Below are 20,461 nucleotides of genomic sequence, written 5' to 3' on the forward strand. Positions count from 1 at the left end.
TTGGAGCACCCAACTTGAAAAAAAGGAATCGCTTTGGGTTTTTGGCTCTCTGGTTAGTGCTTAGCATGACAATCCTTGCTATATATCAGCAAGAATCACCATGATGTTACATGAGCAAAACAACATTATAAATTTTTAATAAACAATAAGACTAAAAAGAGAAACAAGTACTACACGTTTTTGGCAACAATTTAATACTATATTTCCTAGCTAGATGAAGGGTCTTGCCCTCGAAGTTAGTGTTAATTAACAGCTTGCTGCAACAATGACCGTGTTTACAGATGGAAAGGAAAGGACTTTATCAATACCAGTAAATAAAACAGCTGCAATGATTTTATTTATGTTAATTCGTAATTACCCTCTTAATCCTTTCTTCATTTTTGTTTTTGTTTTTGTTTTTGTTTTTGTTTTTTTATTAAGTTAGTGTTTAAAAGATGGATTGTAAAACAGTTACTAACGAAATTTATGATGGACAAGACTTAGTTATTGCAGTTAACAAGCCTAATTTTCCTATTTTATTACCATTTACCACCATTATGATTTACCCGTTAATAGGGGCTCCTGTGGAGTATATTAATAGTGGGGATTGTAAATACCTGCGTTTGAAAGTTTTACCGTTTCGCACACCTTTTTATTTTATTTTTTTTGGCATTCGTTAATTATAATCTACTCTATCCTAGGTGACTTGGGGAGAGGGGATGAGTACTTACGGGAATTGAACCATGCCCATGTGCATGGATGGATAGTTTGATGGATTAATTTTGTTGGTTATGCCTATGATATAGTGAACCATCAATAACATAAATAAATCTCCTAACAAAGGCTGTAAATGGAAATGTTAAATATGGCAATTTCTTACTGTTTATGCATATAAGACTAGCTTTAGTGTACCATCAATAACATAAATAAATCTCCTAACGAAGACTGTAAATGGAAATAATTACTATGGAAATTTCCTTATAAAAGTTACAGTATATACTCCCTCCATTCCAAAATGAGTAACCTTTTTGGAAAAATGTGTCATTTTCAATTGTTTATATCTTTCAATATGAGTGTTAAAAAAATATGCAATATAGATCTTGTTTGATAGATTTTAATTAGCTCTATTAAATAAAGTTTCCAATTAAAATCACATAAAACTTCATAAATCTTATAAGCATTTTAAAATGGCATAGAATCCCCAAAAGGCCACTCATTTTGGAACGGAGAGAATATATAACTGGACTAAAAATTAGGGTTCTACGTATTGAAAATGGATAATTCAATATTTTTTTGATCGGCAAAAATATTTATTTATTAAGAAGAACGGGTAATTCAATATTGGAAATGAGGTACAAGAAAAATATCATCTTCCTACAATTAATACTTGAATGATAAAAAATAATACTATGTGGGTGGAAAAAGTATTACTACAACATTAAGGGAAAACACAAATGAACATGAACACGAACACGAACATGCAAGTAAAAATATAAGATTAATGGCCGAGCAAAAAGAAAAAAAAAGAAAAGATTAATGTGATACCACAAACTGATACTATTACGAGCTAATAAGAAATCACACTGCCAATACTTTGGATAAGTACTACAAAAATTAAAAGTGTGCATCAAGTTTTGTTTGTCACCAACGACCTAAATGGAATAATTAATAGTTGTAATTTTCACGCCTGTTTTGTATATTTGCAAAAGTACAAGAATAATGTTTGAAATCTACATGATAAAAAAAAATAGCATTGAATATCATAAACTAAGCAGTGCTAAAATAAACTCACTAATTAATTTTTGTTTAATAGTGGGTGTAATCCACCCGAATTATTAGGGAACAAGATCTTCATACCATGCATGGGACAGATATTCACCTACAAATGTTTCACTGATTCTCTCCCTCTCTCCCTAAAATCTATCATTGAGATACATCTGTTAGCAAATCCCCCTCTCTCTCTCTACCAACCTCTACCTCTTGAACAATAAAATCACTTTAAAACCCATATATATATATATACATATATATATATATATACATATATATATATATATATATATATATATATATATATATATATATATATCACTCATAGCTCTAAATCCTTTAGTTTTAGTTTATCACATGCCACACCCCCACCAGATATACCTTCACCCTGTCTCAAACTCCTTACTATCTTCCGACTTATTAGAGCTTTAGTTTGTGGTCGCCACCAACTACCTTCTCCATGTCCCAAACTCCTTACTATCTTCCGACTTATTAAAGCATATATATATCTCACTCATAGCTCTAAATCCTTTAGTTTATCACGTGCCACAACCCCACCAGCTATATACCTCCGCCCTGTCTCAAACTCCTTAATATCTTCCGACTTATTAGAGCTTTAGTTTGTTATCGCCACCAACTACCTCCCCCTTTTCTCAAACTTCTTACTATCTTTTGACTTATTATTAGAGCCAACTACCTCCGCCTTGTCTCAAACTTCTTACTATCTGCACACTCACAATTAAGCACATTCTTTCTTTTTATAGTCGTACACCACCTTACATCAAGTGGCCCGCATTCTCTTTCTAGAATCTTCCTACAAAGTATATTTCATTTTTCACATATTCACGATATGAGTTCTCTACAGTAATTAGTCTAGCATATATATACAATCTTGTAGCTCTAACTTCAACAAAGATACAGAACACCCTCTAATATTTTAGACCGTTCTATTTTCCATTCTTCGAGAGAGTTGTTCACTGTTCTAGAATACTCTTAAACATCCCCAAATTTTCTAGGATTTTTAATCTATAATGGATGATTATTCATTCTAGATCTATAGAGAGTTAGAGGTGTTGACTCTCAATAAGAGGTACATATTACACCGAATGCACTAAAAAAAAATCACAAATATTTATAAGCAACATATATATGCAATTTTAAAAGTGTAGATCGACATATACAATTATAAAAGTATAGACTAACAATTGAACCCCATAGCTATTTTAAAAAATAAGATACTAAACAAAATATTAATCTTTTTCTAGATAGATCATACAATCTAAAGAGGACACTTATAAAACTTTTGAAAAAAGTATTGAATTAATGAATTTTAGATTTTTCTTTAAAAACGTTGGAACGGACAAACTAATATAATTTTAACGTTTCTAAGACAAAAACTAATATGATTCTAAAAGAATTTGAAGCTTAGATAGGGCAATTGTCTGGTCTCATCTGCCACTTGATCTGTCATTGCTCCCAACCATGTCATAAGATGTAGTCCGTGTGGGTCGTGAAGGGACGTGGGAGCCTATCAGCAGTGTAAAAGGTTAGCCCAGCTAAAATTTGCTTTTGATCAAGGTATCCTTTGACCAATTGATCCGAACGCATCTACAAAAGAGCCCAAACCGAATGAGTTGGGTGGGACCAGAAACTTTGTTTCTAATGATTTAAAACTGTCTTACCATATTCTTTTTTATCAGTAAAGAATTTTGTTTCATATCATTAAAAAATAATGCAAAAGAGAAACCTTGATACACAAGGGAGTATCATGCACAAGTATCTCACTTATTACTATACCTCGCCTCTCATGTTTTTTAAAAGAAAAAGACAAACCCCCCCCCCCCCCCCCTCTATTTGGTGCACCCAACTTGAAAAAAGGAATTGCTTTGGGTTTTTGGCTCTCTGCTTAGAGGATTTTGGGTTGGTGTTGTGCAGTGAAGTGCACACCTCCAAGTCGTCGAATCATGCATCCGACGGCTCGGATCTCATCTCAGCAATTAACAATCGACAGTCGTTCATTATCGAGATGAAATCCGAGCCGTCGGATGCACGATCCAACGGCTCGGAAGTGTACAGCATGCTGCACACACCACTACGCAACACCATCCCCCAATTCCATGACATGTCTCCCCTTACTAGTACCAAGTATCACCATGATGTTACATGAGCAAAACAAGATTATAAAATTTCCATAAGCAATAAGACTAAAAACAGAAACAAGTATACGTTTTCGGTAACAAATATTTCCTAGATCTTCGTCTTGCCCTCGAAGCAACAATGACCATGCTTACAAAAGGAAACGAAAAGACTTTATCGATCGATAACAATAAATAAAACACCTACATTAATGATTTTATTTATGTTAATTCGTATTTACCCTCTGACTCCTTTCTTCAAATTTTTTTATTTTTGTGTTTTCATTAAGTGAGTGTTTGAAAGATGGATTTTATTGTAAAACAGTTACGCACTAACGAAATTTATGATGGACAGAGCCTTAGTTATTGCAGGTAATAAGCCTAATTTTCCTATTTTATTACCATTTACCACCATTATGATCTACCCGTTAATAGGGGGCTCCTGTGTCTATTAATAATAGTGGGGATTGTAAAATACCGGATTGGGAGATGCTGCCAAGCAGAGGTGCTTGGCAGCGGTGCCGAGCGCATCTCGGCCGTCCAAAAGTGTTTTGGATGGCCCGGATGTAAAGGTACCGAACGGATTTAAAAAAAAAGAAAAAGAAAAGGAAAAAGATGTTTCGATTCGGGCCGTTGATTCCGAGATGAACGGCCGGATTGGCCGCTCGGCACCCGCTCGGCAGGGGTGCCGCTCGGCAGGGTCCCCGGGTCCGTAAATACCATGCTGTGTTTGAAAGTTTTACCGTTTCAGGATTTTGAACCAAGGACCGGCTTAATAGACATATCATTTTTTAGAATTGGGGGATGATGCTATGCAATGGTGTGCACCGCACTGTGCTGCGCACCTCCGAGTTGTCAAATCGTGCATCCGACGGTTCGGATCTCATTACGGCAATGAACGGCTCTCGATAATTGGTTGCCGAAATGAGATCCGAGCCGTCGGATGCACGATCTGATGGCTCGAAAGTGCGCAGTACGGTACTGCACAACACCAACCTGAAGTCCATTTTTTATTGGAACGTGTACCTATTAACATAAATAAATCTCCTAACAAATACCGTAAATGGAAATGTTAAATATGGCAATTTCCTGCTGTTTATGCACATAAGACTAGCTTTAGCGCACCATCAATAACATAAATAAATCTCCTAACTAAAACTATAAATGGAAATGTTTACTATGGAAATTTCCTTATAAAAATTATATTATATATATAACTGGACTAAAAAGTAGGGTTCTATGTATTGAAAAATGGATAATTCAATATTTGTTTTGATCGGCAAAAATATACTCCTATTTATTAAGGAGAACAGGTAATTCAATATTGAAAATGAGATACAAGAAAAATATCATCCTCCTACAATTAATACCTGCACGATAAAAAATAATACCATGTGGGTGGAGAAAGTATTACTACAACATTAAGGGAAAACACAAATGACCACGAACACGAACATGCAAGTAAAAATATAAGATTAATGTGATACACAAACCGATCGGTATTAAGAGCTAATAAGAAATCACACCGCGATACTTTGGATAAGTACTACGAAAAATAATAGTGTGCATCAAGTTCTATTTGTCACTAACACCTAAATGGGATAATTAATAGTAGTTGTAATTTTCACGCCTATATTTCTGTATATTTACAAAAGTATAAGGATAATGTTTAAAACCTGGATTAAAAAAAATAGCATTGCATATCGTAAACCTAAGGAGTGCCAAAATAAACTCACTAATCAATTTTTTGTTTAATGGTTGGTGTAGGGAACAAGATCTTCTTACCATGCATGGAAAAGATATTCACCTACAAAACGTTTCTCTCTCACCCCCTGTTTCCTCTTTAAATATATCTCCATAATGATTCTCTCTCTCCCTAAAATCTCTCATTGAGATATATCTGTTAGGAAATCTCTCTCTCTCACCTGTTTTCCATATCCTATTCTACCTCAACCTCTTCAACAATAAAATGACTTTAAACCCTAATATCTCTCTCATAGCTCTAAACCCTTTAGTTTCTCTCTCCCTCTTCAATATCTTTCCGTTACAACAAGCCAATGGATCATCACAGAGATGGTGAAAACAATGATCAAAGAAAAGGAAACCAAAGACAACGAGATGCTACTCAAGATAATCTCGATTGGTACAAGGTAGAGCCTCCTAGTTTCTCTTCTCTTTTGCCAATGCCGGAAAACAGCCAGTTTTCTTTCCCGGCCACCCTCCCTCAGCCGGAAAACCGCCTTCCCACCTTCCCTCAAATCCCATACAACCCATACACCACTATCCAGAAAACCGCTTTCGCGAATACCACCTATGATCCATCCCTTGAGGCTGATTTCGGTCGCCTCAATCTGTCAACTCCCTCTCGTAACTCTCAAGGTCTCGGTTTTGATCGTTCTTTCCTCCGAAACCTATCGGATTCTTCGCTCAACGCGGGTTTTCCCCATAACTCAGGCTCCCAGTTGGATTGTACTGATTTGAATTTGCAGAGACTGAGAGTTGAGTCTGCGGTGAGGGGGCAGACGGGTTTGTACATGGATCCCCACGGGTTCTCGGACTCGGGCGAGGAGCTGTTCGATGGCTTCGGACTCACTGGGTTGAATCCGGGTTCTCTGAGTTACGTTCAGTACAACAATGGATTGGGGTATGGTTTAAACAGGTGGAATAATCGTGTGAACCCAGACGGGTTTTACGATGTGGGTGGGTACGGGCAGGGAGCTCCGAGCAACCCGAGCAGAAACGGGTTTTCATCCCTTTACGGCGCAGGTTACGGAGCTCCGACCGGCTCAAACAACAGAAACGGTTTTCCATCCGCATGCGACATGGGTTACGGAGCTCCGGCTAATACGAGCAGCAGAAACGGGTTTTCATCGGCCTACGATACAGGCTACGGGGCCCCGTCTAATACCAACAGCAGGAACGGGCTTCAATCGGTCTACGGGACGGGTTATGGGGCTCCGGCCAACTCCAACAGAAACGGTTTCCAACCGGTCTACGAGGCGAACAGGAACGGGTCCCGGGCCGACAACGGGTTCCGTCGCCGGGGGAGATCCGGCACCGGATCCGTGGCCGACAAGTCGGGCGGGTCAAGTTCGCCCTCTGCGAACGGCAACAGCCAACTCGGCTCGCTGTCGGAGCGCCTGAGCGCGATGCCGTTCGAGCAGTGGAGGGGCAACATCGTCTTCCTGGCCAAGGATCAACACGGGTACGCGTTCTTGAAGAAGAAGATTGAGGAGAAGAAGGAGGAGGAGATAGAGTTGATCTTCTTGGAGGTGAAGGATCACGTGAGGGAGCTGATGGTGGATCAGTATGGGAACTATCCAATCCAGAAGCTTTTCGAAGTCTGCAGTGAAGATCAGATGACTCAGATGCTTCTCCTGGTGGTCAGTGAGGAGCATTACCTCATGAGTATTTGTGTTGACACCCATGGGTATGTATGCATCTTCTTTTTTTTCGCTATATTCGCTAGACAATGTTCTCACTCTGTCTTGTATTGCTGGTATCGTATTTTATTTTGAGATGTCTCGTATTGCTGATATTGTATTTTGTTTCGAGACGTCTCGGTTAAACTGGTAGTTCTTGCTGTTCGAAAAATCAAAACAAAACTATTTAGTAACCATAATATATAACTAATTATAAAGTAGTTTCAAAGTAAAGATGCCCATTCAAAATCTACAAATGGATGACTTTAATTTGGTTTGAATGCAAGCAAATATCACAACCATGACATTGTTTGGATATTACACAAGATTAGCCTAGAATAGGGTCTTGTATATTTTAGAGGAAGGAGAAGTCAGTCTTGTATATGTTTGTTTGGAAAACATTGTTATAATAATTTATTATTTTTTTACAATTTTTGCAGAACTCGAGCAATGCAGAAAATGCTGGAACATCTCACCGCGCCAGAGCAAGTGTCCTTAGCTATGTCGGTGATAAGCCGCATTGCCCTCGTCTTGACCAAGAGCATGTCTGGTTATCGTGTGATTGAACGTTGCTTGAAATCGTTCACTAACGAGCAAAATAGGGTAAGTCTCAAATTGACACAGCACTATACACATGAATTCTTTCTGGTATTATGATACACATCTTTTTAATACGGAGCATATGCTTGTTCGTGTGTTGTTATTGAAGTTGTGGTTTGAAACATAACAAAAACCTTGGGAGAATGGAATATTATGCATTAACTGGTTTTAAACTTAATGAATGTAGTTGTTGTTTTAAAAGAAAACAGAAAGTTTGTATATATATAGAGGAGATAAAATTCCTAGCATGCATTAGGAGGATATGTAAGCAAATTGCTTGTTTAGGTTAAAAAAAGAGAGAGAAGGGTATCCATATGATTATTGGATGCTATAAATGGAACACAAGAATGATGTCGCGATCTAGTTGACTGGCTCAATGTAACTACTACTGTAGTTGCGGACGCAGAATTTTTTTTTTTAAAAAAAAAAAATTTCTATGAAAATTTAATCATCAAGAGTGTGGAGAGTTTAGATAAGATTTTTTAATGTTTAGAGAGGTACTGAAAATACGTTTACGAACTTGCTAGGCTCATTTTTCATAGGAAATTCATTTATTGAACAAAAAAAAGAAAGAATAATTTGTTTTAAATTGGTATTGTATTGTTTCTTTGCGTTCAGTATTACTAACTTTTTGAAAGCTCTAAATGGAGTGATTAATTAATTGTGTCTTTTAAATTTTTTTTTTCCCCACAGCAACTTCTATACGTAATAGCAGATAATTGTGCTGATATAGCAATGGATCAAGCCGGGTGCTGTGTGTTGCAACAATGTGTGTTACATGCTGAGGGAGAGGCCCAAGAACGTCTCATCTGCGGAATAATCGCGAATACGCTCATCCTCTCGGAAAATATTTATGGGTTTGTCCCTCTATACTTTTTTTCTTAGTTTGTGGAGTGTATATATATAGTCGTAGTTCTTCTATATTTTTCGTGAAAGAAAATTGATACATGATAACTTTGTTAGACAAAGCTTTGTTACCAAGTCAAGATGATAATTTCAAAGATAATCGAGATGATAATCCAGGATGGAGATAGGGGGGGAAACGTAATTAAACTATTTATAAGCCTTAGGTACTTTGACAGAAGCTCTCTTTCAATCATATTGCTGAGAGATGGGTTGCAATCAGAAGGGAACTAATCGTTAACGATCGTTTCGAAGTCTCTAGTATGTTCCTTATAGTTAGGGGTGACCATCGTATCGTGTCATCTCGTGTTCGTGTCAGAATTCTTTCAATCCTAATCGGACCTGGTTAGCTTTCCATGTTGTCATGTCATGTCATATTCGTGTTCCGTGTCAGAAATAGCCGTCCCTAACCCCTGATAACTCCGTGTCTGGTTTGTGCCGTGTTATTGTGTGTCCTTTCATAAATTCTCACCCAGTGTCGTATCGTGTTCGTGTCATCTCTAATTTTTCGTGTCAAAATTCTCTCAACCCTAACCCGGCGTGTTTAGTTTTTCGTGTTATTGTGTCGTTTCACATTTATGTTCTCTATAAGAAAATAGTTAACCCTAACCCGCCAGCTTTGTGTCAGGCTCGTGTCATGTCGGAAATTCCCACCCCTACCTATAGTAATATGACCAGTATATCAAAAGGTTTTCCTTGAGCATTGCACACTCAGAGAGTGTTGAATGAATTTCTGTTTTAAACATACTGATCTTTCCTATCTAGCCCCGGCCCCAACCAACTAATAATCTTCTCTGTGAATTAACAATCGTGTTTTTTTTGGTGGTTTCAGAAACTATGTTGTGCAATATATACTAGGATTGAAGGTGCCACAGTTCACAGAGAAGATAATGGCACAGCTTGCGGGTAGTTATGTTTCTCTCTCCATGAATAAATATGGAAGTAACGTGGTGGAGAGATGTATCAGAGACTCTAACGAAGAGCAGGCCGCGCGAATTATCAGGGAGATTTACGATAGTCCGAATTTCTTGATGGTGCTCCAGGACCCTTTTGGTAACTATGTGACTCAAACCGCGCTGGAGATAGCAAAGGTTTGATCATCTAAACCATGCATGCATGCCTCCATTTATCTCTAGCATATATATTTTCTCACGCGTTAATCCACGTCAACCAATTTAGGTTTTTTTTGTTTTTTGGAATAGCCAAAAAGAAAGAATTTTATTATTCTACGTCAACCAATTTAGGATGACATTTCTGATTTGACATTTGATATGCACGAATTTAAATGTGTTTTGGATCCTTGATATTGGCCACATAAAATGCTCGTTACATAACCTCATTATCTCATAACTAAAATCTGAGACTTGGACTCAAAATCTCGCATGGAATTTAGTACTTTAGAGACAAATTGCTACAATGCACACTAACTTTAAAAACAAATCTTTATGCACCACTACATTTGCATTGGACTCATAGCATTAATTTTGTCACATGAATTTGCACGTTTTTTTCTCTCTTTTTGACGTTGGATTGCAATTTATTTTGTCTTCCTTCCCTTACTCTCCCGCGCTTGTTTCAGGGAGGTCTTCGCCATACGATCTTAACCCTCATTCAGCACCACCACCCTTACCTGCACAGCCACCCCCACGGCAAGAGGGTGCTTGCAAAAACTAGAGGCAACGGAAAACACCACCGCGGGTACGAATACAGAAGGTAGATTTTTTTGAAGGACTTTGTTTTCAAAAAAAAAAATGAAAGCGTTTCAAAAAAATTCGTGGCTAGCTCCAACCCCTATGTCGCATGTCCTAGTATGTTAGTTATGTGTTGTTGCTGTTTTTTTTTTTTCGTTGTAGGGTTGAGTCTGTTTGTGTTTTTCCTATGTTGAAGTTGTCATCTGTTGTAGGGTAGGAAAATAAGGGGGACCCACTAGGGTCTTCCTGCTGTTGCTTGTTATACATTATTATTATTATTATTCGTCTATGTCTGAATTGTGTTTTGTGTATTTTTGGTTTTCATGATCTAATAATCTCTTCTGCATTCTTGTCCATGTTGGGAATAAGAATGTGTGTGTATCCAAATTGTTGGTCACAGATCCGGACACAATATGCCCGGAACCGTTAATTTATGTGCATCAGACGGTTCCTAACATTGTATTCAGTTACGTGCACATAAATCTGAATATGTAACATTGCTTGGTTGGTATTTATAGATCCAATGGTTCATTTGGTTGGCCAAATTCGACTTTGACGAACTTACCATACTCACTAATGGTTGTCGTTTAAACCCATAATTTTGCTAAAGATAACATTTTCTTTTGGCTTTTCGATATTCTAGCTACGCAAAATGTTTGGCAATTGTGGTAGAGGCTAGAGGGACGTGAGGACCACCCTCACTCATTTTTTAAAATTTCTATTTCCGTTATTAACAAAAGAGGTGGTTAATTTCACCCGCTAGATATTAAGTTTGCCTTCCTCTTATGATTTTTCTCCATGGCAATCAATATCTCTCTCTCTATCTCTCTCTAAAAATAATTTGAATCCAACGTTTCTCACTCCCGCACGATACAAGTATCAAGTAACTACAGAGTCGTCTACATCTATGTCTATAAAAGTGCTCTTTTTATTCATTTTTTTCATTCCTGATATCTGTACGTTTGAGTACCTTTGACCTTGGCTTTGTGATTGTTTCCCACGTCCACCAAGTATGTGTCATATTTTTTTGGAACTGTTACTTTTTATGACAAGTCATACTCTCATTTGTCACTTTCGAGTCATATTTCTAAAGCCGAAATCCGGCCACAAGCATCGATTTAAATATCGGCCGCTACATAGCTCATCAACGGTTTTTCAAACCTCCGATAACGCTATATCCCGCTATACTGGCACTATCAAAAATTTACAAATGTATCGACCAATTCCCATTGTGTATCACTTCTTATGGCGACGCTTCGAGTGCTCTGGCGCCAAAAAATGATTTAAAAATAATCCACAATCGCTACACCCGATTCCCGTTGCGTTCCAAAAATGATTTTAAAATAATTCACAATTGCTACACCCGATTCCCGCTACGTATTATTGTTTGATAGTCCCACTACTGCACCACTATTAAAACACGTGTTCAAATGGACATGAAATTAAAATTGAAAGAAACAGGTAAGAAACTTTACGTAATAGTTTACCACAACAAAAAATGATTTGTTAAAATATTTCAATGAGATTTCATAGATGTATGATGAAATCATACATGAAATCCATCTTTCCTTTTCAAATTCATTACAAAGCAATCCTAGGAGAAATACTGCTGGGTCCAACTTTTCATTTAAAACGAATAGTTTAGGATTTGTAGATGAAGAAGAATTAGTGTGACTTGAAAATGGGCATCATGATACATACTCCCTCTGTCCCACTTTAAATGTCCGTGTAATTTTAAATCCCAAAAATACATATTTTTACATATTATTATTTTTAATTTCTTACACCAAATTCAAGTGCTCAATGAACATCATTAGCACTTTAATTTGGTGTAAGAAAATTTTAAAAATAATATGTACAAATATATATATATATATATATATATATATATATATATATATATATATTTTTTTTTTTTTTTTTTTTAAATTTGAAAATGCACAAATTTTTGTAGGGGACATTTAAAATAGGAAGGAAGGAGTATTAAGATCCGCAACCTGTAAAACTGACGGAACTGAAACACTAGCATAATATCCCTCGAAGGAAAAATCCGTAGCGAGACGAGTTGCAAAATTTGAGTTGATAGAAAGGTACAAGGACACAGTACCATCGAAGAGATGGTTTCAAGGAATACGGTGAATCTAAGACAAATGAAGAGAATTTCTGAACCACATCTGGCAGGTGAAAATGCCTGCGTCGAATAGCTGATAAAACACTCTTTTTAAGTTCTAGATATGAAGATGCAATGCTCAAACCTCGTAGTAGACTTCCCGCTAAAGGAAAGAAAGGAATTACGACAATGCTCACTCCGAATCCGAATTGTATGATTTTTTGCTTTGCCTAACGCTTCTGGTTTTGGCAATAGAGTTCGACGGTTTTAGAGACGATTCACCCTCGAGAAATATAACTTGAGCTTTAGCCAATCTCTCCTCCAGTATCTCTGTGCTGAAATCGTCCGTGCCACCCAGCTCATCAAAACCAACCTGAAGTGTATTAAGTAGGATTTTAACACAAATTTTCAAAAAATTGATTTATATACATGCAACACAAGAAGATGAGCTCAAATCTGAGTATCCTTGCAATTGCACATACCACGTAATCATCCACTTTGGCATTCTTTATAAGGGCGAGGGTCGGCAGTACAACAATCTTGAGCTTCTCAGCCAAGAATGGACTCTTTTCAGCATTTATTTTCACGAAGCGCGTCTCTATATGCTGCTTTGCCAATATGCTCAAGTGCTTATCCATCACCTGCAATTAGACCGTAAGCATTAGAGACTATCATAGTGATCAATTATCTGCTCTTTTTTCATTAGGAATGCCAAATGGTAATCTGCTAGAAATTCATAAATTCCTTTCAGATAGCACATCTATCAGCCAACCATTCTTACAACTTAAAGACAAAGCTTAGAGGTGACAATATCAGGTGAAGCTGCAGATAAATACTCAAGCAGTACATTCAGCTAAGTATAAATAATTTTACCCACAAAGTTTGGCGAAACGTCAGAATCTGATTCAGAGAACACTACTTCCTTTGCCCGCAAATACAAATAACAAGTTAGAGCTAAATAGCTGATGCTTCCATGAACAAGCAACCCAAAAAAATAAAATAGTAGACTTATAAATGACATGTGCGATGTTCAGTAAAGCCCAAAATGGTAATAATTTGTCCATTCCCAGGTTTACGACGGACCAAGTGGGCTTTGAAGTTAAGGCCATTCAATAATTCTCCTTTATCAAACCAAACCAAACCGAGCCTTGTGTCCCAAATTCCCAATCAATTGGAGTCGGCTACATGAATCTTGTTTCTCCATTGAGCTCTATCTAGGGCTACCTCTTCACTTAGATTTAGTTAAGGCCATTCAATGATTCTCCCTTGTTAAACAAAATCGAAGTAGTCAATACGACAGACATAAATAATGTGATCCATGCCATCTGGATTTGATAGCACGCTAAAAGGACTTAACATCAGGAATCCAGTACAAATCAACCAACAATACATATACATGTAAAATTGTCCCAGCGATCTTATTCTAGTCCACTAATTTGGCATCAATAGCAGCCTGAAAGCAAGCCGATAGAGGTTTCAAGTAAACATTAATTATCCACCAGAATACCAACAAGAGCATGCATTGCATCAGGGCCAACGAACCAAGAATCAAACTACTCAACATTGTCAAGGTCAACAACAAAAAACAAACAAACTACTCAACATCGTAATTGAGGCAGAACCATCATAAAACGTGACTGGTACAACTTTCTCGAAGCTAGAGCGGCAGAGCCCGAACTACAAATTCATAGGTCCCTTCCCTGCCATTACGATGTTACAAGGGAAAGGTAGTATCTCAAAAAAACAAACTGGCAAATACCAAATAGAATAATTAAAGTGTGTTGCAAGGAAAACTGAAGCAGCTTTTGTCAAGGAAAGGATTATAGGCTATATAGATTATAGCCGATTAGTGATACCACTCTCTTGGTGCAGAAACTTGCAAGATACCATAGAGATGAGTCAGATGACAATCCACTGTGGCATCTATCAAACTAGATCTGATGAAGGCATATAATTCTGTTAGCTGCGATTCTCGGTTTGAGTAAAGATTTGATCTAATGCCTAGCTAGTTCATTGACTTGATCAAAGAGCGTATTACAAATAATAGGTGTTTCTTCTAAGTTCTAATATCTTTCACATTACAAAAAAATTGGGTTTCTAAGCTGTTATGCCCTTTTTAAAAATCAGTCAAGGGACCTTCATTTTGCATTAGCAGACAATTTTTCTTATTTTGTGGAACACAAGAAAAAACTTAAGTAATGAAAGAGACTCTGAGCGAGTTCTATCGGCTTTAAGGCTTTCAGGGCCAAAGATGATCTTGCAAAACAGTTCAGTACACTTCTCAAGATCTCTGTTTAAGTAAAGCTAGATTCTATCTTATTGTAGAAAATTCCAGAGGGTGTTAAGTGTTAACACTCCTTTCATTCTCAAGCCTATGTATAAAGAAGCAGATGCAGTGCTATAAATTCCACCGTCAAATGGAGACTACTCCCTAGAAAAACTGTGGAAGCTATCAGAAAAACCCAACAGCATTCAGGGCCATAACATTCTTTGGTTCCCTCAGAATATACCTACAATTGCTTCTATCTTGTGGATCCTATGCCATGAATGGTTGGCTACAAAGGATAGACTGCTGGAATGGGGCACCAATGGAGATTCATTTATGCTATTTGCAACCAAGCTGGGAAAGTCAGATACATCTATTCTTTAAGTGTAAAAACTCTTCCGGCATGGGATGGAGGTATACATACAAATGAGATGAATAGAAGCCCCCAATATAGGGCACTGAGATTCAAGGATTGCCCAAAATCTTCAGGAAAAGGAATCGTAGATACTAGATATATAATCTGCCGTCCCTAGCTGTCTTTGGAGTGAATGGGAGTCGGGCCTACAGAGTCTTTGGTCAAACTTCAAACTAGGAGGAATGAGAAACCTGTTTTCAATCCCAAGCCAATTGGCTGCCATGTTTGACTGAAAAGCTGTTTCTTGATCAGTTGTTAGTAGTAGATATGTTCTTTGATTTTTGTGTACCGCAAGACACAACTTCTGGGTCTATTTTTACGGTTTGTGATTCTATCATATTCTCTTGTTTTCATGACATTTCACTTATCAGAAACATGAATTGGATAATCTCATTAAAAGTAGTATGGAAACCAAAATGGGTGAAAATGGTTTTTTTCCCTTCTCCTTTCCTCCAATTTTCAGCAACCAAAGAATGTAATAAATAAGAGATTAAAACAAACTCGCAGGCATCTACAGCCTTACTAAAACCTTTGCGCAAGCTCAGATTAAAATAAACAAACCCCAAATCCCTATCCACTCCTTCCTAAAAATTCACATCAAAATGAGCTTTACTCAGGTTTTTAAACAAATCAAAGGAAATTTCATCTTTACTCAAAAATATCAAGGTTTCTCTTTTGGCTTGCAAATTTACTACTCCAAAACTCAAACAGATTCTTAAATCTTATTGTCGACGGGTGCTTCACAGTCTCTCAAAACTCATATCAAAATGAGCATTTCTCAGTTGTTTAACCAAATCAAAGGAGGCTCTTTTCTCTACTCAAAATTTCCAAGGTTTCGTTTGTCGCTGGCAAATTTACAACTGTGCCAATAACAGAGCTTTTATTCGACTCTATGCTTAAATCTATGTTGTCCAAATTCTAATTAGGGTGCTTCTTGGTAAACAGAGGCTGCAATTACGCTCGAATTGAATATAAATCCGAAGTTACGACACCCTAACATCAAAATGAGCTGTTCTCATAGTTTAACTAAATTTCCAACATATCCATGGTTTCTTAAGGGGCTTCCAAATGTACAACATTACCGAGCTTTTACTCAATTTTACGCTTAGATCCGAATTTGTCTATTAGGATGCTTCGTACAAAATAAACCGCCGAAATAGATACTCAAATAGAATGAAAATTCTAGTACATATCTGAAATTGGAAACCTGAAAACAAATAATACCTTGCAAGGCCAATTCTCGCGGTAGAAATGGCAGACGACGCGGTCGCTGGCCTTGACGACGGAGAAGAAATCCTTCTCGGCGTGGATCTCGGAGTAGTCGCCGTGGCCGAGGGCAATCCAACGGCCCCGCTTCTCCGCCATCTTCTTCATCTGCTGGAGCCGTCGCTCCCTCAGCGCCTCGATGTCGTCGAGATCGAGCCGATCTAGGGCCGAGATCTCGTCGTCGATCTTGTCCTCGACTGCCTTGGCTACCGTCAGAACTTGCTTCTCTATTATCTGCGAGATTTGAACGCTCAATCGGCATTGCAAGTTCAGTAAACACAGAGAGAGAGAGATGGGGTTACCTCTTGAACATTTGGAACCTCCATTAGAAGTTAGGTGCGGGAGATCTCCCTCCGGCTCCGAATAGTTCAAACTTCAAAGGTTTCAAAATGTGAAGAGGACGGGGGGGAATGAGTGTTGATCTGTTTAGCTCCTTCGAAGAATTGGAATCTCCGGCCCTTAACTAATTTTTGATCCAGCGAGTCTATTAAGCACGGAATAATTTTTCAAAAAGATTAAAAAAGAAAAAATAGTAGGAGCAACATATCATTTTAGGTATTTTGAATTTTTAGAGCATTTCTAATAGCCTCAATTCAATCCTTGGCAAAGAGACTATCCAAAAGGTCCAAATGGTAGTTTAGCTAGCCCTTTCTAGTGTGAAGCTTTCAATAGCCTAAGCAATTGGCCCTTCAAAAAACTGCAAAAAAACGTTTATTTGTTGCTGGTTTGCCCTGATTCTTGGTCTTTGTTGTTGCAAACAACACAGATTGATCTTTGCCCCCAGGTTGAATGGTTACAGTTTTTTTGTTTGCCAATCCTATAACAACAAACGCATTAAATAGGTACTTCATCATTCAAACCAAAAGAAAAGAGAACCTATAGCAAGCTGGTGTAGTTCCAATTCCCAAACTTTACACCAAAACTGGTGCAGTTCTAGTTCCAATTCCAACAATGGCAGCAATAACAATTCCACCAAAACTTGATCCATGACTGAATTCAGAACCAAACTTTGCAGCAAGAAACATATATTGATAATAGAATTTAGCATATGAGTCAGCCATACACAAATATTCATCAGATGTAAATTTTGCCATCAAAAGGCTTACAAAGTTCGACACTTCGATTACTAACAAACTTAGCCAACAAAAACCAGCAATTGTCAAGGCAACAAAAACCAGCAATCATCTACATTCTTGATGACAAAACTATAACAAAAACCAGCAATCATCGAGGCAAACTAGTTCAACCCCGCCAAAACATGTAGATATCCAAAAAAGGTCAATGGCTAACAATTGTAAATCCTTTTTTCGCGTTGTTGAAGGATTTCCCTTTGTCAGCTTTGATAGTACTCTTGTTGCACATGAGGCAAGACACTTGTATCCACCAACATTATTCTCTCCTCCTCTTTCATCTCTTCCACACGAAGCATTTTTTGCTTTATGGAGATTTTCTCTTCCCCTTGACGAAGTTTCTCTTTCTCAAGTTGGAGTCTCTCCTGCTCTTGAACTTTTAGTTATTGGATGATGTCCATTTTCTTGTCACTTGCTTTTTATGTTCTTCCTTGATATCAGTTAGTATTCCTGCAAGAGGAGAAGTGGAAATTTCAGCTTTCTTTCTTTTTTTCAATCGCTCCTTCTCACCTTTATTACCCGGAGGTCTCTCCAAGTCCACAAAGGTGGCATCACCTTTTCCAAGATCTACCAACTCTGGAGTAGAAGGAGAAGGTACTGTCCAAGTTTTGTTCTTCTTTGGTTTTCTCCTCTCAAAGTCCTCCAACCACTTTGGTTGATATCTCAACTGTTTCCAACAGTGTTCAAACTGAAATGAGCTATTTTTTGAGGTATTTTTTGAGGTCTCGAGTGACTTGTAGTAAGTTTTTACTTCAGAGACCTAAAAACATATTAAAAAAATTACATCAGATGTAAAAACTATGAAGTAATGAGGTTAATGTTGAAGCTCAATACCTTGTCTTCCTCGGTCACACCACTTTGATGCCTCAATTCAATTTGAGCATAGCATCCACAGAACTTGTTAACAGAAAGTTGAATTGCTGACCATCTGTTCATTAGAGAGTTCTCATTACGCTCAGAAACGAAAGACTTGTGCTCGTGGAAATAATCCCACACTCTTCTCCAATATGTTTTACGTTTCTGGTCATTCCCTTGCACGGCATCCAAGCTTATATTCAGCTATGCCGATACAAGCAATTTGTCTTCTTCATCGGTGAAGTTGCCACCGCGTTGCGGTTTCTTAGAAGTGGATCCCATTTGAGCTGAGGTTTGAGATGCTTGGGTGAACTCTTCTGCATTTTGATTTGCATAAGTAAATCCAACTTCATCTTGAGGCTCCATTGAGAGTTCATCATCCAAGATCAAGCCATCTTGTAAGAGATTTGTGAAATATGCATTTTTCTGCGCATCCATCCCTACAAGAACAAGAAGGTATCAACAAAGCTAAGTAATCCAGTGAAATATGCAAAATTCCAGTGCTTGACTAATGGGAACTCCTACTTATAAAAAAAAAAGGGGGCTTTCTAGCATCTAGATTATAAAACCGTTTGGGTTCCAAAGCTAAGTAATCCAAAATTCATGTTTTCTAAATCACAAAAACTTTTGAACTTGAATTCTGGCAGTGACAACATCTCATGCCATTGCATTTGATCAAATTAAGTGGTGAGACAAAGAGAACCGACTGTGCTTTTCTGAAACTAAATCCATCTCTAAGTGTATCCTAGCATCACACAGCAATCACCAAGGTGTGTTTTTTTTATCAAGAACTCCCAGTCTTTTAATAATCACAACCGCAGTTCTGCCAATCCACAGTTCTATCCCTTGTAGCTGGTCCGCCATTGCAAACCAGCCTAAGTATCAAATACCCCCTATTCATTAACTAGTGGATTGAAAATGAGTAAAAATAGATACAGAGTACTTCATTACAAAACAAAAACAAATAATAATGCCAAGTCTCGTTCATTTCAAAACATGTTTCATGCTTGAACTAATTCAACTGTGATGAAACCCAAAGCACTTTCTCCGTGACAAAATTAAAGCAACACTAGCTAGCCTAGTGGACTAGTGGTTGCTTGGTTGCTTTGGCCACATTCGTTGATAACTACACAAAATCAGAAAGCCCTTCAAAAAAATTTAAGAAAACACATTATTTCTCTAAATCACATTGGGAATACTGCTGCACCTTCAAATCATTAGTAGTTCTTTGAATAAGGAAACTAAATGCTCAATGGGGCATTTTATCAAACAGCTAATATACAATCCAAGCAACTTGAACGATTGTTCTGTCGGACTTTATACCATTGAGACCTAATCTTCTCCAATTTCATACCCAAATTGATATGGCTGAAAACAATCCATATTCTAAACCAGAATCACAAGTAGAACATGTAATTTCGAAAGAGGGAGAAGCATACCTTGTCTTTTAGGAGGATGAAAAATCTCAGCAAACCCACCAGCAATGAATCTGCTTGTGGAAATAGAGATGAGAGAAGTAGGAAACTGAGAGAAACCGAGAGAAGTAGGGAGCTGTTGGGCAGGAGAATGGAGATGAGTCATGAGAGAAAGCGAGGGAAACTGAGAGCGGGAGAAGAAATCACCACAGACGAGGGCTACAGAGCCACGCCAGGCCAAACGAGCTACTGTAGCGCAAAACCAAATCCCCAAGCGTGGAGCTAGTCTGCTGGGAAGGGATTTTTGGGCTTTGGCTAGTTATTTTGCTAAAAACCCACATTTGCTTAGCCTATTGGAGACGCTCTTAGGTATTTTAGATTGCAAAAGTACAAAAGAAGCACATGCAGTAGCAGCTTCTTCAAAAGCTGCGGTAAAATGCATTTGTCTACAGTGCTTCGGCACAAGTAGAGAAGCACTGTACATCAGGTATGCAATATTTTACA

The 20,461-nt window shown here is 37.8% G+C and overlaps 4 protein-coding genes across 4 annotated transcripts; 1 reads left to right on the plus strand and 3 right to left on the minus strand.

Annotated features, from left to right (window-relative positions):
• The first annotated feature begins 5,926 nt into the window (after positions 1–5,926).
• Positions 5,927–10,811, plus strand: LOC131326676 (pumilio domain-containing protein C6G9.14-like). Its single transcript, XM_058359532.1, has 5 exons — positions 5,927–7,314; positions 7,747–7,909; positions 8,600–8,763; positions 9,642–9,900; positions 10,389–10,811. Exons 1-5 carry the CDS (start codon positions 5,942–5,944, stop codon positions 10,524–10,526), a joined length of 2,097 nt encoding a protein of 698 aa, XP_058215515.1. The 5' UTR covers positions 5,927–5,941; the 3' UTR covers positions 10,527–10,811.
• A 1,754-nt stretch (positions 10,812–12,565) lies between these two features.
• LOC131326899 (thioredoxin domain-containing protein 9 homolog) lies at positions 12,566–17,050 on the minus strand. Its single transcript, XM_058359807.1, has 4 exons — positions 16,860–17,050; positions 16,516–16,791; positions 13,093–13,251; positions 12,566–12,983 (listed from the first exon to the last, which is right to left on the minus strand). Exons 1-4 carry the CDS (start codon positions 16,881–16,883, stop codon positions 12,804–12,806), a joined length of 639 nt encoding a protein of 212 aa, XP_058215790.1. The 5' UTR covers positions 16,884–17,050; the 3' UTR covers positions 12,566–12,803.
• Positions 17,051–18,066: 1,016 nt separating this feature from the next.
• On the minus strand, positions 18,067–18,623 carry LOC131327566 (glutathione S-transferase T2-like). The gene is made up of 2 exons (XM_058360718.1): positions 18,522–18,623; positions 18,067–18,447 (listed from the first exon to the last, which is right to left on the minus strand). The coding sequence occupies exons 1-2, from the start codon at positions 18,621–18,623 to the stop codon at positions 18,067–18,069; spliced, it is 483 nt and encodes a 160-aa protein (XP_058216701.1).
• LOC131327567 (uncharacterized) lies at positions 18,382–20,399 on the minus strand. The gene is made up of 4 exons (XM_058360719.1): positions 20,360–20,399; positions 19,982–20,272; positions 18,522–18,982; positions 18,382–18,447 (listed from the first exon to the last, which is right to left on the minus strand). Exons 1-3 carry the CDS (start codon positions 20,397–20,399, stop codon positions 18,747–18,749), a joined length of 567 nt encoding a protein of 188 aa, XP_058216702.1. The 3' UTR covers positions 18,382–18,447; positions 18,522–18,746.
• Between the last annotated feature and the right edge of the window lie 62 nt (positions 20,400–20,461).

This window comes from Rhododendron vialii, chromosome 5a, assembly GCF_030253575.1.
Source record: "Rhododendron vialii isolate Sample 1 chromosome 5a, ASM3025357v1".
Taxonomy (NCBI): Eukaryota; Viridiplantae; Streptophyta; class Magnoliopsida; order Ericales; family Ericaceae; genus Rhododendron; species Rhododendron vialii.